The sequence below is a fragment of the Neophocaena asiaeorientalis genome, unplaced genomic scaffold (genome assembly GCF_003031525.2).
Source record: "Neophocaena asiaeorientalis asiaeorientalis breed wild unplaced genomic scaffold, Neophocaena_asiaeorientalis_V1.1 scaffold123, whole genome shotgun sequence".
Classification (NCBI taxonomy): Eukaryota; Metazoa; Chordata; class Mammalia; order Artiodactyla; family Phocoenidae; genus Neophocaena; species Neophocaena asiaeorientalis.
In genome coordinates, this window is record NW_020173666.1 from 11,720,380 (window position 1) to 11,738,817 (window position 18,438).

At 48.0% G+C, this 18,438-nt stretch overlaps 1 protein-coding gene across 1 annotated transcript in view; it reads left to right on the forward strand.

Annotated features, from left to right (window-relative positions):
• The window catches only part of ZDHHC14 (zDHHC palmitoyltransferase 14), a 274,480-nt gene that overhangs the window by 236,939 nt on the left and 19,103 nt on the right, over window positions 1-18,438 (forward strand). The window contains exons 7-9 of the mRNA XM_024747851.1: window positions 300-348; window positions 15,132-15,234; window positions 16,508-16,617. Coding sequence (XP_024603619.1) covers window positions 300-348; window positions 15,132-15,234; window positions 16,508-16,617 — 262 coding nt within the window. The remainder of the gene's footprint in view (window positions 1-299; window positions 349-15,131; window positions 15,235-16,507; window positions 16,618-18,438) is intronic.

Sequence of the window (18,438 nt, forward strand, 5' to 3'; positions counted from 1 at the left end):
AACAAAGGAGTAATCAGAACTATAATTTACGGGAAAGTATGCAGACATCCATCTGCTTTTATTGAAGAAATATCCTGCAGATGTTGGCTCTGCTTATGAATCTGCCACTTTCTCGTTGAATAACTTCAGTGGAATCTCAGTCTCTGATCAGTGCACTGGGTTCTACAGAACGACAAAATGTAATTATTCAATTGCTCTTTAGACACCCATTATTTTTATGTAGATGAGAGAGCTTTCAGCCTGAAGGCTGTTTTCTGGAGGTGATGTTTGAATACTAAATTCTGCTTTCATTCCCACAGGTTCACAGCAAGCAGGATTCCTAAATGCTCTTAAGGACAGTCCTGCAAGATATCCTTTCTGGCTGTTGTTTTTTACAATGCTAACGTGTTAAGTATTGGACTGGCCGTCTACTCAATAACCTCTTCATCTGGTGCCTTGGCTTTCTTTCCTTTTCATAAATCGTGTTCCCTTTTCTTCTGTAAAGTATCCAAAGAACTCCCGAATACTCCCTTGTGTGAGTAACAGCCTCTGAATGCTTGAACGTCCAAGTGACTCATTTAGCCTTGTTTAAATTGAAGTGCTCTTTCACTAGAAAACTAAGTGTGAATTCTTGCCCACCCCCAGAAACCCACACTGATCTGCGTTACATCAGGTTGGTCTGGGGAGAAGTCAGGCTGAGTCCCAACTGACTACACTTTGATCAGCGGGGGGTCCCTACGGAATATTTACAGACGCCCCTGTGTGGTCCCGCCTTGGTGCAGTCACCACATGCGGATCCTCAGACCCTCTGTGTTCACGGGCAGCACAGAATTTTGGCGGCTACTACAGATGCTGTAGTCAGCTGCTGATCTCTTAAAAAGGGGACAGGGACAGATGAAGATGTACAGAGGCTCTTGGAGAGTACATTTCACAGGTATGTCCTGTGTTCTGTTAATGATCTGGGAAGCTAGAGTTAGCTAGAAGTTGGCCAGAAGGAAAGGTTGTGCTGGGAATGAAATTCTCAGCATCGGTGGCTGCTAAAAGCAGGTCCCATGGGAAATGCCTCCTTCGTTTCCCTCCCCAACCCTGCCAGGGGTAACCATCCTCCACCATCATCGCTTCTCTGTGTCCTTTGGTTTTCAAGGCATGTTGCTTTGGCATAGCTTACAGCCAAGCCTTGTCTTTTCTTCCCTGAAGAAGAGGCTCGTCTAAGTCTTTCAGGAAATCAGTTCCATCATGAAAACATGCTAGTCTTGTTAAGTTTTATGAATGCAGCTCAGAACCGGCATTGAGGTCTGGGCTGCCAGCTGGAATGCTTTCTGAAGCCTCAAGAGTGTGGCAGGCTTAGCCATCTCCCCTCCCCGGTCCCAGGCACCTGTGCCTTTCCTGAGGCCATGGGCCCGTGCTGGACGATGTGTGGCAATGTACGCGACGGGCAGCTCTGCCAGAACGTCCTCTAGAGCACGTGTCTGCTCGTGCACCTGGCTTGGCTGTGCTTATAGTCTGTGTAATCAATAGCATTGCACTCCCCAGTAAGGGGAGTAGACAGACGCTGCTGAGAGAAGGAGCGACAGTGTGTTTCAGCAGTGTGCAAACTGTGCTGTTCGTGTGGAAAGCGGACGAAGGAGAGAAATGCTCTTACTTGGTTCAGAGCAAATGTTAACTTATCTTCCCTTGAAATATCATTCTCAGGTAGAGGTAAAGAGTTTCTCCTGGGCTTCCCTGGTGGGGCAGTGGTTGAGAGTCCGTCCGCCTGCCGATGCAGGGGACACGGGTTCGTGCCCCGGTCCGGGAAGATCCCACATGCCGCGGAGCGGCTGGGCCCGTGAGCCATGGCCGCTGAGCCTGCGCGTCCGGAGCCTGTGCTCCATGGCGGGAGAGGCCGCAACAGTGAGAGGCCCGCGTAGTTTCTCCTATGGCGCGGTTCTTGAAAGCTCCTAAGAATCTCAGCCACTGCCTTTCCAAACAGTGCTGCCATATCCAGGGCTGAGCCTCTCAACAAACAGCCAGGCATTTTTCCCTTTTACAGGTGTTACCCAGGCATGTCCTCCACATTCAGAAGCTTGGCAGCTGCAGCTGTGGCAACACAACCTGCTCTGAGCGCATGTCAGGCCCCTTACAGCCTCCAGACACGGCTGCAGGACACCCTGGCACATCCGGGCCAGGGCCTTCCCCAGCACTGCTCTGGCACGTGCCGGCTCTATTAGCTTCCTGTGGCTGTCGTAACAAATAGCCACAAAAAACGAGGCTTAAAGCAACATAAATTTATTATCACCCGGTTCTGTAGGTCAGAAGTCCAGTAGGCTCGGCTGATTTCTTCGCTGGGTCCCAGGCTGAAACCAAGGTGTCGCCAGCCTGGATTCTTATCTGAAGTCTCAGGGGAGAATCCCCTTCCGGCTCATTCAGGTAGTTGACTAAACTCATGGGGTGTAGGGCTGAGGGCCCCTCTACTTGCTCCGTTCCCTGACTCCTCCCTTTCTCTTCAAGGCCAGCAACAGGGGATCAAATCCCTCTCAGGCTCTGAGTCCCCCCTGCCTCTAACGCTCATCTCTCTGCCCTCGGCCAGAAAGCCTCTCTGCTTTTGAAGAGTGGCCGCATCCAGACCATTCAGGAAAATCTCCCCATCTCAAGACCAATGACCTTCAATCTACAGACTCCCCTTTGCCATGTGGATAATGTATTCACAGCTGCTAGGGATTAGGGCATCTTTGGGGAGGCCATTGTCCTGTCAACCCCACAGGCCTTCAGGTAGGATGTACCCAGGAATCAGGCACTGAGGTGCAGGTGGGTTTGAGAGGATCTCTCTCTGAACCCATCCAGGAAGCTCACTAGACGTCACCAGGTCACTTCTTGAGTTGACTGTGAATTCCCTCCCTTCCCTTTCTGCCCTTTCTGTTAATCTAGGAGAGAGGGGATGGGAGACAAAAATGGATGGGCTTTAAAATATATATATATATATAATATATATACACATACACATAAACATACATATACATATATATGTATATGTGTGTATATACATACATGTATGCACATATATGTATATGTGTGTGTGTGTATACATACACATATAGAAGAATACATGCACACACACATATATCTCCTGCCCTGAGTTCAGGTTGAAAATGCTAACAGAATGCCCCATGAGGTCCTTGTTGAATTAGCCAACCCTTCACAATTTAATAGATGAAGTTATTATCTAACTTTACTCCTGCTGACTGGGTCCCCACTTAGTTTTGTGGCACCTCCTGATCCAGTGTCAGGCTGGGCTCCTGCCTGGAAAAAGGTGACCTAAAGCTGAAGCCAAAATATCCCAAGGAGCTGCCCAGCAACATAGAGACCCTCTGATAAAACCACTCCATTTCTCTCTCGGAAAAAAGCAGAACCAAGAGCAAGGTGCGGGAGGAACGTGAAGAAAAGCTGCCGATAGGGAGGGAGGAGGAGGGAGGAGCGACGCTCCCAACCCGGATCTTCTTTATTTTTTTTTGGAAGTAGTGGAGAATTTCAGGAATGCCAGGCACACCTGTAGGAAAGCAAAGTGCTGGGGGTTTTTTTGTTGTTGTTGTTTTTTGCGGTATGTGGGCCTCTCACTGTTGTGGCCTCTCCCGTTGCGGAGCACAGGCTCCGGACGCGCAGGCTCAGCGGCCATGGCTCACGGGCCCAGCCGCTCCACCGCATGTGGGATCTTTCCGGACCGGGGCACGAACCCGTGTCCCCTGCATCGGCAGGCGGACTCTCAACCACTGCGCCACCAGGGAAGCCCAGTGCTGGGTTTTTAATTACAAAGCACAGAAACATTTTGTGTGTGCCTCTCCCCAGTCAATGGTGTGAAGACCTAAGGCAGTCTGTTCTGGCCATGTGTTTTCTGTTTAAATACATGCTTTGGGGAAGATGCCCTCTTATTGAGTGAGTCTATTAAGAAGTGCTGAGTTCTGATGCTTTATCATAAATTCATATTCCAGAAGAAAAAGTATGCTTTAGTTTCTACTGGGTTGTGATATATTTTTGAAACAATGAGTTCTGGTTACAAGGGATAACATATGCGTGGTAAGTAAGGTTGGGTCCCATCAGGCTGCTATTTCTGGCTCCTGCTTTTCCTCTGGACGCCTGTGTGGCTTTGGAGGCTCCATGGAGATAGCCAGGTGGAAACTTCTAAGGGGTGGCTTTTAGCTCCCGAGATAGGTGCGCTAACCACGGGGGCTGCTCAGGAATGGTATGGCCTGGGGAGGACAGGTCACAGGGACAGTGGCACTCCGAAAGAGGATGCATCCTGCTGGTCAGGATGGTAGGAGATTCTAGCATCAGATAAATATTAAACTCGGTAGCTCTAAGCTCCCTTGCGCTGCTGAGGCCCTAAGAGTTTGGGAGTCGCTTTTGAGGTGGTCGATTTATGATGGATGAGACTGATGTGTGACGTTTCACACTCACAGGAGCCATCCTCTGATGATGGCAGTGCTGCCCACGGCTCGTCCGCTCCGGACCTGCAGTCTGTGCAAGAATCTGCAAAGTACCAAGTTCTTAAAACAAGAGGAGGTTTTCTGGCTGAATTGCCCAAGCCCAGGAAAGTCCAGGGCAGCCTTTGCAAGTGACCCCTGCGGAGTGTTCTCGAGCAAGAAAATATATTTAAAATGCTTCAGTAGCCTCCAATCTGATCTCCTGACAATAATACAAAAATATTTTGATGACAAATGGGGGCACAGGCAAAGGTTTCTCACCGTGGATTTAATCTGCAAAATATCCAACTCAAAAAGGTGTTGTTGATGAAATGAGAGAGATTAGAAACAAAAATGCCTAATTAGCCAGGACTCCTTATCAGAAATACTGCCATGAATGATGGGAACATTGCTAAAGTAAAAAGCTCTTCATCAGGCCCACATGCAACCAGCAGGACTTTATAGGAGAAAGGCATCAACCAGCTCATTCAGGAAGTGAGCCAGGTGTCCAGGGTATGGTGTCTAGTTCCAGCGTGGAAGAATTTGAGGAGGATTGAGTGTTAGCTCTTCTCTAAATGTTTGATACAATTCGCCTGTGACCAGCCATCTGGTCCTGGACTTCTGTTTGTTGGAAGATTTTTAATCACAGTTTCAATTTCATTAATTGTGATTGGTCTGTTCATATTTTCTATGTCTTCCTGGTTCAGTCTTAGAAGGTTGTACCTTTCTAAGAATTTGTCCATTTCTTCCAGGTTGTCCATTTCATTGGCATAGAGCTGCTTGTAGTAGTCTCTCATGATCTTTTGTATTCCTGCGGTGTCGGTTGGAACTTCTTTTTCGTTTCTAATTTTATTGATCTGAGTCCTCTCCCTTTTGTTCTTGATGAGTCTGGCTAAAGGGTTATCAATTTTGTTTATCTTCTCAAAGAACCAGCTTTTAGCTTCATTGATCTTTGCCATTGTTTTCTTCATTTCTATTTCTTTTATTTCTGCTCTGATCTTTATTTTCTTTCTTTTTTTTTTTTTTTTTTTCTCTCTGGTTTTTTTTTTTTTTTTTTTTTTTTTTTGCGGTACGCGGGCTCTCACTGTTGTGGCCTCTCCCATCGTGGAGAACAGGCTCCAGACGCGCAGGCTCAGTGGCCATGGCTCATGGGCCCAGCCGCTCTGCGGCATGTGGGATCTTCCCAGACCGGGGCACGAACCTGTGTCCCCTGAATCAGCAGGCGGATCCTCAACCACTGCGCCACCAGGGAAGCCCTCTGCCCTGATCTTTATGATGTCTTCCCTTCTACTGACTTTCCGGGAGGAGGTGGGAAGGAGACACAGGTGAGAAGGAGCGGGCAGGGGCGGCGGGAAACGTCATAATTGGCTGTGGGTAGAACGACTGGCTCTGGCTCACTTGTGGGCACTGAGCAGGCCCTTCCCGGGCTGTGGTGGGGAAGAGGAAGGACGTTCGACCACCAGGGTCACCCTTGGCAAGAGCACGTCCAGCCTCAGAGCCCCTGGACCATCCTTCATCCTCTTCTTCCTGCCCCCTCTCCACCTCCCGTTTCCTGGGCTGGCTCCCCGTGACTGTGGCCATTTCTTTCCTTTCATCTCTGCATCAGAGAAGCACGGGCAGCGGGGTGCGGGCTTCTGGGGTTCAGTGAGAAGTGGGGTGGCTGCCCGGGCTTTCAAAGGCCCCCCTGGCCTTCCCCGGGGAAAGAGACAAAAGGAGAATCTTCTCCAAAAAGGGTGGCACTGGGTCTTCAGTCCACCCAGCCAGGCAGGTCCAAAGAAGGAGGTCCACTCAGCCTCTGCTTCCTTCAAAATCATTATACTGAATGCCCACCACCTGCCCAAAACGTGCCAGGGTTACAAAGTCTAGAACGATCCGTCAGCCTTGAGCTTCAAAGCACATCAACCAGAGGCCAGAGGAGCAATGAAGGACGGGGTGACTCACTCTTCTCAACGAGCATCTGTGGATGCCAGGATCTGAGCTCTGACTCTGGTTCCTACAAGTAGAGTAAGTCTTAAGTGACATAAAAATGCCATAGCATGCACTGGAGGTAGGAGTAGGGTCCAAAAGGAGGCTGCATCTCCTGCAGGGAAGTCAGGAGGCTTCCACAGGCGGCAGGTGGCATTTGCACAGGGCCTGGAAAGGTGGAGTTCTAACAGGGACACGGAGGGGAGAGGCGTGGCGGGTGTGTATGGTGTGTAGGGGAGAGCAGGCCGTCTGGAGGGCTGGAGCCAGGCTTGTGTTCACTCTTTCACTCTGCAAGGTTAGCAGGGTGGGCGCCGGGAGCCCTAATGGTGTCAGCACCCGGATACTCTTACAGACACACACACACACACACACACACACGGTGGGGATGGGGGAGGGTGCTGTGATGGCTGAGCCCTGACTGGGGCTGGAGGTCACGACCAATCGCCCCCAGGAAGCAGTTCCCAACAGCACTGAATACCAGTGAAAGAGCGAGGGGCCTTCTCGCCCTGGACACCGGGGAACCAGCCATGATTTTTGGCAGGTGAATGACATAATCAAGCTGCTTTTCGTTCTTGTTTTGTTTTTAAGCATACTCATTGTGTTATGGAACACAATGGAGTGAGGTAGTGAGGAGATGTTTGCAAAGGAAGGACCCCGAAATTGAAATCGGTGACAAGGGGACAGATCTGCGGGGAGATCTGCAGTCAGATAGGACCCGGGAGGAGAGGGGGAGGAAGGGGGGTCCGAACCCTAGGTGACCCGGGGAAAGGGGCACAGCAGAAAAGGGAGACAGCTAGCATTGGTTTGGGGAGAAATGAGCTTGATCTGAGCTACATTTACAAACAGAATCTAGGAGGTCGCACATGGAACCTCCACGTCAGCCTGGACTGTCTTTAGGGTCCTCTGTGGTTATTGTGTGAAATATGGAAGCAGGAAAAAAACCGGGAGCCTGAAGTGAAATGTTCCAGCCTCTTAGGAAATGTCACTGGTCACACAGAGTCAGGGAAGCCACATGGCCGGGCCCGCCTCGCAGACTTCTGGGGTTCAGGGAGCTGAAGCCCCTCAGGAACAGGGCCAGCAGGGGGAGGGACGCCTGCCCACTAACGGTCACTGCAGTGTAGCAGCATTAACGTCCATTTCAAAGGGTTACACTCATCTCTAATTATGGCATCGTTTAGCTCTCCCAGAACGAGAAGGACGACTGGTACCTCGAACGGTCACCGATTCTACATGTTGGAGGCTTTTGGCAGAACGCCTTTTTTGCCCCCAGTTTGCGCTTATTTCAAGGCACCGTCGACAGGCACCCCCAGCCTCGTGGGCATCGTTCTGTTTTAGTGGAATTTGGTAGAAGGCTTGGAGTCAGCCCGGGTGCTGTCAGAAAGGGGGCACTGGGGGCCGATGGAAAATCCATGGGGGCAGGACAGGCCTTCACTAGCCCAGCTTTCAAGGCCTGTCCATCCTGGTGTCCGCTGGTGCTCAGGGAGCCCCCAGGAAACAGGTGGGACAAGTGCCCGAGGTCTCACAGCAGGACCTCACCGAGAGGTTAAGTGACCCCGATTCACGCTCAATGACGCACTGACGTTTCCAGAGCTAGAACCCAACCCCTCCACCCAGGGAATCGAGAGTCTTCCCCGCTGCCCCTGGCCAGGTGGGTTGCGGGAGTTCTGTGAAGAAAAAGCATAGGTTAGATCTCAGAAGATCACAGAGTGGGAGAGGAGGTTTTTGGTTTTTAAAATCACCCAAGTGATACGAGAACGTATTCTCATGGTAACAAATTTCAAATAGAAACGTCGGGGTAAAAAGGAAGCGTTGCTCTTGACTCGTCATCGTTCTGTAGGAGTTCTTGTCGGGTTTTGTGAGTCTTTACAGACGATCCTCTCAGAGTTTAAATACATACATGTGTGCGTGTGTGTACACACACACGCACACATGTACAGTTGGGGGGGCTGCTTTACCTAAAGGGATCATACCTGCTCTTTGGATTGTTCTACAATTTGATTTTTAGATATTTCCTGAAGACGTTTCCATGTCAACACATAGATGTACATCATCCTCTTTTCAACTGTTTTAAAGAATTCCAGAGTATAGATGAACCATAGTGTATTCTTCTATTGATGGATATCTAGACTTCTTTTATTACTGCTCAGAAACTGAGGTAGTGGACTTTCTTGTGTGTCTCTCTTTGTGTACAAGCGTAAGCATTTCTCTAGGATTGACAACTAGATGTGGAGTCACTGAGTTAAAAGCTAAGTGTAGTTTAAATATAATGTACCATATTGTCCCCTAAAGATATTATACCAATTCCTGCTCCATTTCTCCCCACCTTCATCCACACTGGAGTTGTCAGTGCTGTGATTTTTGCTGATTTGATGGGGAGAAAAATCGGTTTTAATTTCCATTTTCTGGACAATATTCAGTTTGCACGTATTTTCGTGACTGTTAGCCTTGTTTTTTCTCACCTCAATGTGCCAGTTCAAACTCTTTGTCCATTTTTCAATTGGGCTGTTTCTTCTTTTCCTATTAGCATGTTCTTTATATAGTCTTAATAATAATCTTATAACTATCTTTTTCCAATATTTTTCTCCCAACCTATCACTTACCTTTTAACTTGACCTTTTTATACAAAAAAGTGTAATTTATTAACAAATTCAATCTGTAAATCTCATCCTACATGGCTCCTAGGTTTTGTGCCGTACATCCTCACCCCGAAATGATGCAAATATTTCCTTTATTTTCTTCTAATACCTTTCTATGTTGTTTCTTAAGTTTGGCGCAGTAATTGATCTGTAATAGAATTTTGTGTGTGGGTTGTGAGCTAAAGTTCTAACTTCATTTTTCCCAAATGTTTAGTGAAGTGTCCCGATACCACTTACTAATCTATTCTGGCGGTTCTCAAACTTTTTGGTCTCAGAACTCTTTTGCAGTCTTAAAAATTATTGAGGGGCTTCCCTGGTGGCGCAGTGGTTGGGAGTCCCCCTGCCGATGTGGGGGACGTGGGTTCCTGCACCGGTCTGGGAGGATCCCACATGCCGCGGAGCGGCTGGGCCCGTGAGCCATGGCCGCTGAGCCTGCGCGTCCGGAGCCTGTGCTCCGCAACGGGAGAGTCCACAACAGTGAGAGACCCGCGTACCGCAAAAACAAACAAACAAACAAACAAAAATTATTGAGGACCCCAGAGAGCCTCTGTTCATGTAGATTATATCTATTTCTATATACCGTGTTTAAAATTAAAACTGAGAAATGTTTAAAACACAAGAATGCATAAGAGTGAATGAGGACATCATCTCGCATCACACAGCCTCCAGAAGAAGCCACCACGTGGTAGGATGAGAGTGAAGCTGGGAAATAATGTTTTGGTGATGATAGGAAAATAGTTCTGACCTGTAGGATACCCTGCAAGGATCTTGGGGACCCTAAGGTTCCACAGGCCACACTTTGAGAACCACCGGTCTATTCCTTCACCACTGATTTGAAATGCCTTCTTTACCCCACATGCCCACGGCCTGTTTAGACTGTTCTCACCTTGTTTTGTTTACGAGAAAAGTCTTCTCCTGCTCCTGCCTCCCTGATGTTGTTTTTCAAAATTCCTCACCTGTTCTTATACATTTCCTCTTCCTGATGAATTTGAGAGTCCTTTTGTCAAATTCCATTTTAAAAATTCCAGTTGGAATTTTGATTGGAGTTCTAGTGACTTCATAGGTTTAATTTGGGACAACTACACACCTCTATCTCCCAGTACATAAGCATTTAGGAGAAAGGATTTGAGAGACTGAAGGATGATGGTCCCATGATCCAGTCTGAAAGGTCCCAGAAACTTGATTTTCAAAGTGTCCTGTCATGTAAATCATCGGGAAGTCAGCAGCCTCCACCCCAGACACAGTGGTGGACCCTCTAATGACAGGGGCACAAGCTGTAGTTTCTTATCTCCGTCTAAGGATTATAGGGTCATCTAATGATGAGGAAAATATACTGATAAGTTCCCGAACCTAAATATCTAAAAGCATTAAATGCTGATTTAGACCCTCAATCTAGAGGACAAAGGGTCTATCACTGAGATCTGCCCTTCCATCAAAGCTCTTCCTGTAAGTGAGCATTGCCTATCTTACTGTAACTTTTAGGGGGAAGAAAAAGAAAGAAAGAGAGATGATTACCAACAACATCTGTTTCTTATATTTTCAACGTCAGAACCCCAGACAGAGACCTAAAGCAGAATACGATGCAGGAGGACCCAGGGGTGCCTGGCTGGTGCCCACAGAGAAAGGCCCCTCAGCACCATGCGGTGTGACCAGCACCCTGGCCACATACGCCCAGTGCTCAGAGCGGAAAGCACCCGAGCCAGAGCCTTGGACTTTGGCATTCCCTGGCCATTTTGGAATCTGGGAATTTTGGTCAACGAGGAAACCCACATGAAATACAGACTTTTTAAAATAAACTGTAATCTAGATTTGGCACTTGGCAAAAAAGCCTGTCGCCAGCCTGATTGCTGGAATGTGGGGAGATGGGTGATGACATATTAACAGAGACAAGTTCTTCACCCAGGGGTGACTCTAAGGCCGTGGGACTGATGAACAAGGTTGCATGTCACGGGCAGCCTCAGCCTTGCCGTTGTGAGCTTTGAGGCTCCAAAGTTAGGCCTGTCATGTGACACTCCGTAGCTTGGAGCCTTGGGAAGGGTTCTTTCTGTCCTAGAAGTCTGCAGACCAAGTTCCAGTTCTATTCTGCCATGAAGTACGATGTGAGTTTTTATAAGTGGCTTGACTACTCTGGGCCTTAGCCCTTCATTTTACATAAAATTTTACCTATTTGTAAAATGAAGGGATTAGAATAAATCAGGACATTTTAACTTAGGGTCCATGTGTATCCATGCAGAGGCATCAGGGGCGTTTTTAAGCCTCCTGAAATTATAAGGAAAAAAATGTGTTTATGTGCATTTTTTCTGAGAAAAGCATAGGAACCCAATAAGGTTAAAAACCTTTGGTTCCTTACCTCTCATCTTTTACGATTCTCCAAATACTGAGGTGCCCTCACCATTCTGCCCAATACTATTTCCATGTCCCTGCAAGGTCGTCTCCCCTTGCTTACCTTCCCACAGGCAAGCAGACCCCTGTACCCTGAGGATGGGAAGCTTACCTTCCCCCACCATCTGCTGTCCGGAGTGCCAGGCCAGGTGCCTAGAAAGGCACAGAGCAGGCACTTCTGGGATTGCGTGGAAACCCAAGGGAGGGGCGCCTGCCCGCCGGCATTTTTCAGTCTTTTTCAATTCCATAGTCATCTAGCGAGTACCTCAGTGTGCAGCATTTTGAGCTAGCGGCTGCAGGGAATCTAAAGCCATACTCTTGGCCACAGAGGGGGCTCCCTTTCTTTTTGGGGGGCTGGGGAGGAGACATGGAGGCTGGCAGTGGTAATGGCTGTGATGTGGAACCCATCTCTGATGCAATAACATCCAGCTGCTTACTAAATTGGCTCCTACTGGAGTTGGCCTGTTTCCACTCATGTCTCTTTTTAAAAAAAAAAATCAGTAAGTGGGTTTTGATACATTGAAAAGAAATTTATGAAAAGAAATTTATGTTTCTGAACTTACTATGGCATAGATATTTTCAACGTCAAGCTATCGGGTCAGTGAGAAGATGTGTTGTTCAGATATTCGTACCTCTGTCTGAGAGTGAATTTCAAGGGGATGGACTCCTTAAGGTGCCATAGGTTCAAGAAACCCTGACAAGGAGGGTCCCGATCTCCCCCAGCAGAGGTTGGGGTCAGCCTAGAGCCACGTGTCCCTTAGCAAGAATTCAGAAAGGAATCGGCCCATGGCTTTTCTGTCCTACTGGCAGAGCCAGACTTCCAAGCTTCAAATACCTGCTCTGCTATTTCTTAAACAAATTACTTAACTGCTTCCTGCCTCGGTTTCCCTGTTGGTTAAGTGGGAATCACACTTCTCACTGGTTGCTCTGAGGATTAAGTGAATTAATCCACATGAAGCTCTTGTTTTGTTTTGTTTGAATTTTATTTTATTTTTTTTATACAGCAGGTTCTTACTAGTTATCCATTTTATACATGTTAGTGTGTATATGTCAATCCCAATCTCCCAGTTCATCACACGTGAAGCCTTTGGAAGAGGACCTGACACACAGCCAGTGATGCCAGCCATTGTTATGAATGATGATGATTATTCCTTCAGACGTCCTGTGGGCGAAGTGGCAGCTGTAAGGGGAGAGGCGGAGGGGGCTGCATCTTGCATCCTACCTTGAATTCCTCATTTGGACACAGCTGTGAGCTAACAGTGAAACTGCATTCTGCTATTTATAAAATGTTACCAAGCACATGAGATATTAATATAGAACACTGCGAATTTGGGGGGTTGCTATAAACATTTAAAACTCCACATCCACTGGTAACAACGCCTCCTTTTGGAGGTAATCATGTAAGTGGCATCACAAAGGGAACAGCAGCCACAAAAGGAACAGGAGCTGCAGAGGGAGACGTAGCCACGTTAGATGCCGTGACCTCCTCCACTTTCACGTGCCAGCTTTTACCTGGTTCACACGTGTGGATGTTACATGTGTTTTGACATGACCGTCATTCTGCCTGGATTGTAAACTGTCGTTGACATCTAAGTATTTCCAAGACCGAAGTCTGGCTCTTCGTGTATTAGTCAGGAAATAAATCTTTTGGTTCGTTCTTCATTCTCTCTTTTCTACCCTTGTTTCCATTCCATTTGTCACCTCCTCTTTGACCTTTCTGCCTCTTGTCTTTTCCTTCCAGCCTGTGCAAAGTCACTGCCAGTGTCATCCCCTTTTATACAACGTGGTTCTCCCGACGCAGGCTTCCCACTACTTCCTCATCATTTTCCCTGGGCTCCACTTCTCTGCTTTCAAGCCATTGCAGGCAGGGCTCCCACGTGGCTGCTCCCCCATCTGTGTCCTCTTGGGTGGGGAGATGAGGCTGGGAGGGGGGGCGTCTGTGAGCCCCGACCTGTCAGGAGGCGGTTGAGAATGAGATCTTTGCTACCTGGGCCACCATCCCTGTGTCCCCACGTGCAGCGAGGCCTCTGCCATAACCGTTTGTCCCCCTGGGTAACCCTGGCAGAAAAGAAGGGCTGGTGGCAGCCCTGGGGAGGGGCCTGCTTCTCTGCATCTCCTCCCCACCCCTCCGTACTTATCCCCTTTTCCAGAATCCACCTTAGTCTTCCTTTTCTTGGTAGGTGCAGCTCCTCCTGCAGCCCGTTCACCTCTTTCCTCTGAGAGGACCGGGCAGCACTCCCACCCCCCAGGGGCACCCTGTGTTGGATCCACAAGATCCCGCTGCTCTGCGCTGTCTTCACCTTGGCCAGCTGGGCGTCCTCCTCTTGAGATGTCCTTTTAATTTCTGGGCGGGGCTTTTCTGAGGCCTTGCAGTTTCTAGAAATTTAAACCTTAGAAAGAAAAATACAGCATTTTCCCACTTTTCCAAGAGCAGACCCAGTGGTGTATCCCGATGCTGAAAGTCAGTTAACAAGCAGGAAGCGCATTTGTTCCCCCTGTTTGTGTGCAGCCCCACATGCCGGACAGTGGCATTTGTTAATCATGACATGGCAAATGATGGCGTTGCACCGGCTGATACATTCATTTCTCTGCTCTGAAGATAAATGATATCCAGTCCTGAAAAAAAAATCAATGGTGATGTATTACAGCATGATCTATGGCTTCCATCCCTGGAAGCATTAGGAAAGCATGAGTATTTACTTTCTCTGGCCTGTAATTTATCAATGGAGGATGCATGATGGATATTTAAACTCCCAGACCTATGATGAATTATTTTTTCCTGAGAAACATCTTTATCTTGTAAATAGAATTTTATAAGTATTTGTGGGACAGGAATATTCTCTAGTCTTTTCAAATTGCCACACTCCTGGCTGATTTATCTCGTCTGTTGAAGAATGCCAGGCTTTTTCTCCTTTGGTTTTAGTGCATCTTGTGGAACTCGAGACTCCCCATCACTCACAGTCTGGTGTGGAGCCAGGTTTTCTAGTTGCCTGTCAATAGCTGAGGACAGTCATGTGTGTCGGGGTGGGCTGAGGGGCTGGGAAAAGGTCCCCTAAGAAAAAATACCGCTCACCCTGATGCCACACCGAGAAATGGCCCCACTGGGTCAGAAGCCCATCCACAGCGGGGGCAGGCAGCCAGTGGGTGGAAGGGCCATCCAGGGAGAGAGAAAGCCAGGAAGATAAACCCTGCCTGGTCTCAGCCGCCCGAGGTCAGCCCTGCAAATGACTGTCACAGCCTCAAATCAGGTCGAGAGGGAAACCTGTCAGTGCTACAGTCCCAGCTTTCAGAAGCCACAGGTAGAGCCTGTGATTGAAGTGATGTTCAGTACTGGGTCCATTCGTCAAAAGCCTGGGCCGCTGCCAGCTCCAGCCAGCGTGCTTCCTGGTTTTGCTGCCGCCACCTTTGGCTACACAGTGAGTCACGAGGAAAGGGCCAAGCTCGGGTGGGAAGGACAGTCAGAGGAACTGTCAGCCATGAGAAAGGAACGAGACCTGTTCAGGGAGCCCACCGATCACTTAACTGAGCACAAACGCTGTGCCGTGAAGGAGAATGTGACCTCGTGCCTGCCCCCGAGGGTCTCCTGTGGCTACAAGACCACTGATGCCAGGCTAGGTGGACGCAAGGGCCTGAGTGAGGGCCTGGGGGCGGTTTCTATCCAAATCTCAGTCATCCAGCTCCCTGGGGCCCTAAGAACGTCACGGTCCTACTGGTTCACCTCCTTGACTCCGGGTACCGTGCTGGAGGCCGTGGTCTGCTTCTTCTCCGTCTGGTCCATCGTGGGGCTCTCGGGTTTCCACACGTACCTGATCAGCTCCAACCAGACCACAAATGAAGACGTAAGTTCCTGGTGGGGTGGGACGTGGGCATGTTCTTTCGTGGGAAATAGAGAAAGAAGAGGTGAGGGGCCCAGGCTCCCTTTCCAGATGGGAGCCCCTGGGAGCAAAGAGCCTGCACGGGAAGCATTTTCCGACATCAGTCTTCAATTTCTCTATTGCGAATCTCCGAACTGTCCTGCTCTCTGACCACGTCACTTAGATACTAAGATCGGCCGAGTGACCCCCAATTCCAAGGCCCGAGGAGGGATTCTGTTCTGTTCCTTTGCAATAATTCTATCAGCAACTTGTCACCCTGCCCCGATAAAGAGAGACCTCACAGGCTGGCCTCTCTCAGATAACGGCTCCATTTCATTTTGGGAGGCAATCGCACTGACCCAAAGTTTAACTTTTTATCCAGGATTATCTGCCTGTACTTAATGCAGATGGAGAGGAAATACAAAACCAGAAAACGTAATGCTGGAAAATGTTTCTTCGTGAGCCTGGTCCTTTTTGCTCTGAATATTTGGATTCTGACAGAAGCCTCTATCAGTACATGAATTAAATGTCTCAGAACTAGGTTGCCTCAGAGGCTTGAGAAAAATCAGTGCTGATGAGATAGATGAGTTCCGAGGATATTAAGACAGTTATTTGTGTATGCTAACTGAGAACATTAGAAATACCCTGCAGAATTATTTTGCAATATGGCTGAATTCAGGCTATAAATGGGCAATTAAGGACTTTGCTGGCAGTCCAATAAGTAAGGCTTCACCTTCCAATGCAAGGGGTGCATGATCAATCCCTGGTCGGGGAGCTAAGATCCCACATGCCTCGTGGCCAAAAAACCCAAAATATAAAGCAGAAGCAATGCTGTAACAAATTCAATAAAGACTAAAAAAAAAATAGTCCACATCAAAAAATCTTTTTTAAAAAAATGGGCCATTAGGGGAGGTGTGTTACCCCTCTCTGCTACCATTCATTTCTTTACTATTTAACACTAAATGTAGCATCAAGAAATCTCCACTGGCTTATGTGAGCTGCCTTTTAAGTACCATGTAGTAGAAATAAGAGATTATTTTCCCCAGAGAATGTTGTTTCTCCCCAATCTCACCTGCTGTTTGGGGATATTTCCAAGTTTGGGGTTAATGCCAGTTTTCCTTGAGAAGAGTACCTCAGTTTCTTCTGCTGAAGAAATGAGTCATGATCATTGCATTCTTTACAGGCTTCTTCTGATCGGCCCGAACTGTGACATTGGTGAGATGGATACTGTGTCATTGACTATCCTGTTTTTTTTCAGATTAAAGGATCTTGGTCAAATAAAAGAGGGAAAGAGAATTACAACCCCTACAGCTACGGAAATATCTTTACAAATTGCTGTGTTGCCCTGTGTGGGCCCATTTCTCCAAGGTAAGATTCAGACGGCACAATGCCCGATAACAGACCTGGGAAGCACACACCCTAGTGTGTTAGCGCAGGCCTCGGGCAGCAGTGACCTGGCCGGCGGCAATGACCGCCAGCCAGGTCAGCACTCCGCTCTGTGCTGCGGAGGCGTGGCCTTAACGATGTAGAGATCTGGCTTGTGTTATGCTTGGCATAACTTTCTACTGAATTTGTGTCAAGTTTGGGGAAAATCCCCTCAGGATCAAAACAGGGACACTGAGTCAGGTGACCCCATGAATCATTAGATGCTGTTGAACAACCAGCTGTCATGAGGGAGCAGGACACAAGGTAGGAAGCGATTAGAAAGCCTGTAGACGTAAGTGCTAAGAGCTGAGTTGTGCAGAATAGAAATGCTAAAATAGTTCAGGGGGAGAGATCCGTGTGGGCTGAAGCAGTGGAGATTGTGGTGATGATAAGACAGCAGTCCTGTTAATAATGGCCTTGGCTGACATTTACTGGATAGTGTTAGGCTCTGTTTTAAGTGCTTTACGTGGATTAACTTTTAAAACCTCACTCTGTACCTATGAGGTCGGTACTGTTATATCCCATTACATGGAAGAGGAAACCAAGACACAGAGAGGTTAAATAACGTGCTCAAGATCACACAGGTGGAAATGCTGCCTGGTCAGGACACAAACCCAGGCGTCTGACGTCAGAACCTGTGTGTGTCAATGGTAGAAGCTTCCTCCAAGTCTTGATTATTTATGAATATTTATAGAATATAAATATTCTATATTTATACTATACTATCTATATCTATACTCTTGTAGAATATTTCCAACAGATTAGCCAAATCAAACATTATTTGCTAAGCAAGTTTTCCAGGTTTCTAGAATGAGTTTCCAAGCCTTCCTCGCTTTTGGCCTCTAACTGTGTACATGGAGAGAAACCACAAAAGCTACTGGCTTGTGTCCACAGCAGCCCCGCTGTGCACTTAGAGCTGCACGGTCAGTCATCACTGACTTGTGCTCATGGAACACAAACTGGGTTTGATCATCAGCCTCAGTGAAGCTTCGTTAGGGAAGGAAGAGTGATTCCCTCCCCAACCCCGCCCCCCCAAAATATCAAACACATATTCCAAGGCCATTTATTAATTGGTACTGGATTATAGTTCCTGGTGCCACTGGGTAATTAGAAATTGATCATTTTCCAGTTTGGGTCTAGAAAGTTGGGAGCCCAGTGTGCCACTCGTCCTGAATTTGGGGCCCTCGGGGGCCCCTGACCTGCCCCTCCCAGGCCTCCTCTGAGGAGGGACAGCAGGAAGGGACAGCCAAGGGCTCTGGACAGAAGGGCTGCCTCAGGCCAGGGCGTCCGTCATGCCTGGAGGGTGCCCCTCCGCCAAGAGAGCTCCAGACTCACCCAGTAGTCCCTCTTGGGGCTCTTTAGGCCAGAAAAACCCTCTGGAAATGCTTGTTTTTTCACAGTTTAGCTTTGTGTTTCCTCCTGGTGTGTGTTTATTTGTGGATAGTGGGGACAGACCATGAAGCACAGAGTAGAAGAGGCAAAAGAGACATGAACAAGCACCTTACCCCGTCTCTGGAATAGACACCTGAATCTAGGAAAGGAATGTAGAAGTCTCACGTTTTGCCCGAATCTCTTTTCCCGTTCCCAAGTCTTTGATTTGCATTTGGTGCCATTCTGTGTTGTTTATAGATCAAGTCTTGTCATAGCGAAATTATTTCTTCCACAAGTGGATTAAATTTGCTGGTTTGGCTAAGTTGAGGCTGTATTCTTTCCAAAATCCAAGTCCCTCTGGATGGAGCATTTCTCAGGGATGGCCCTCCCCTA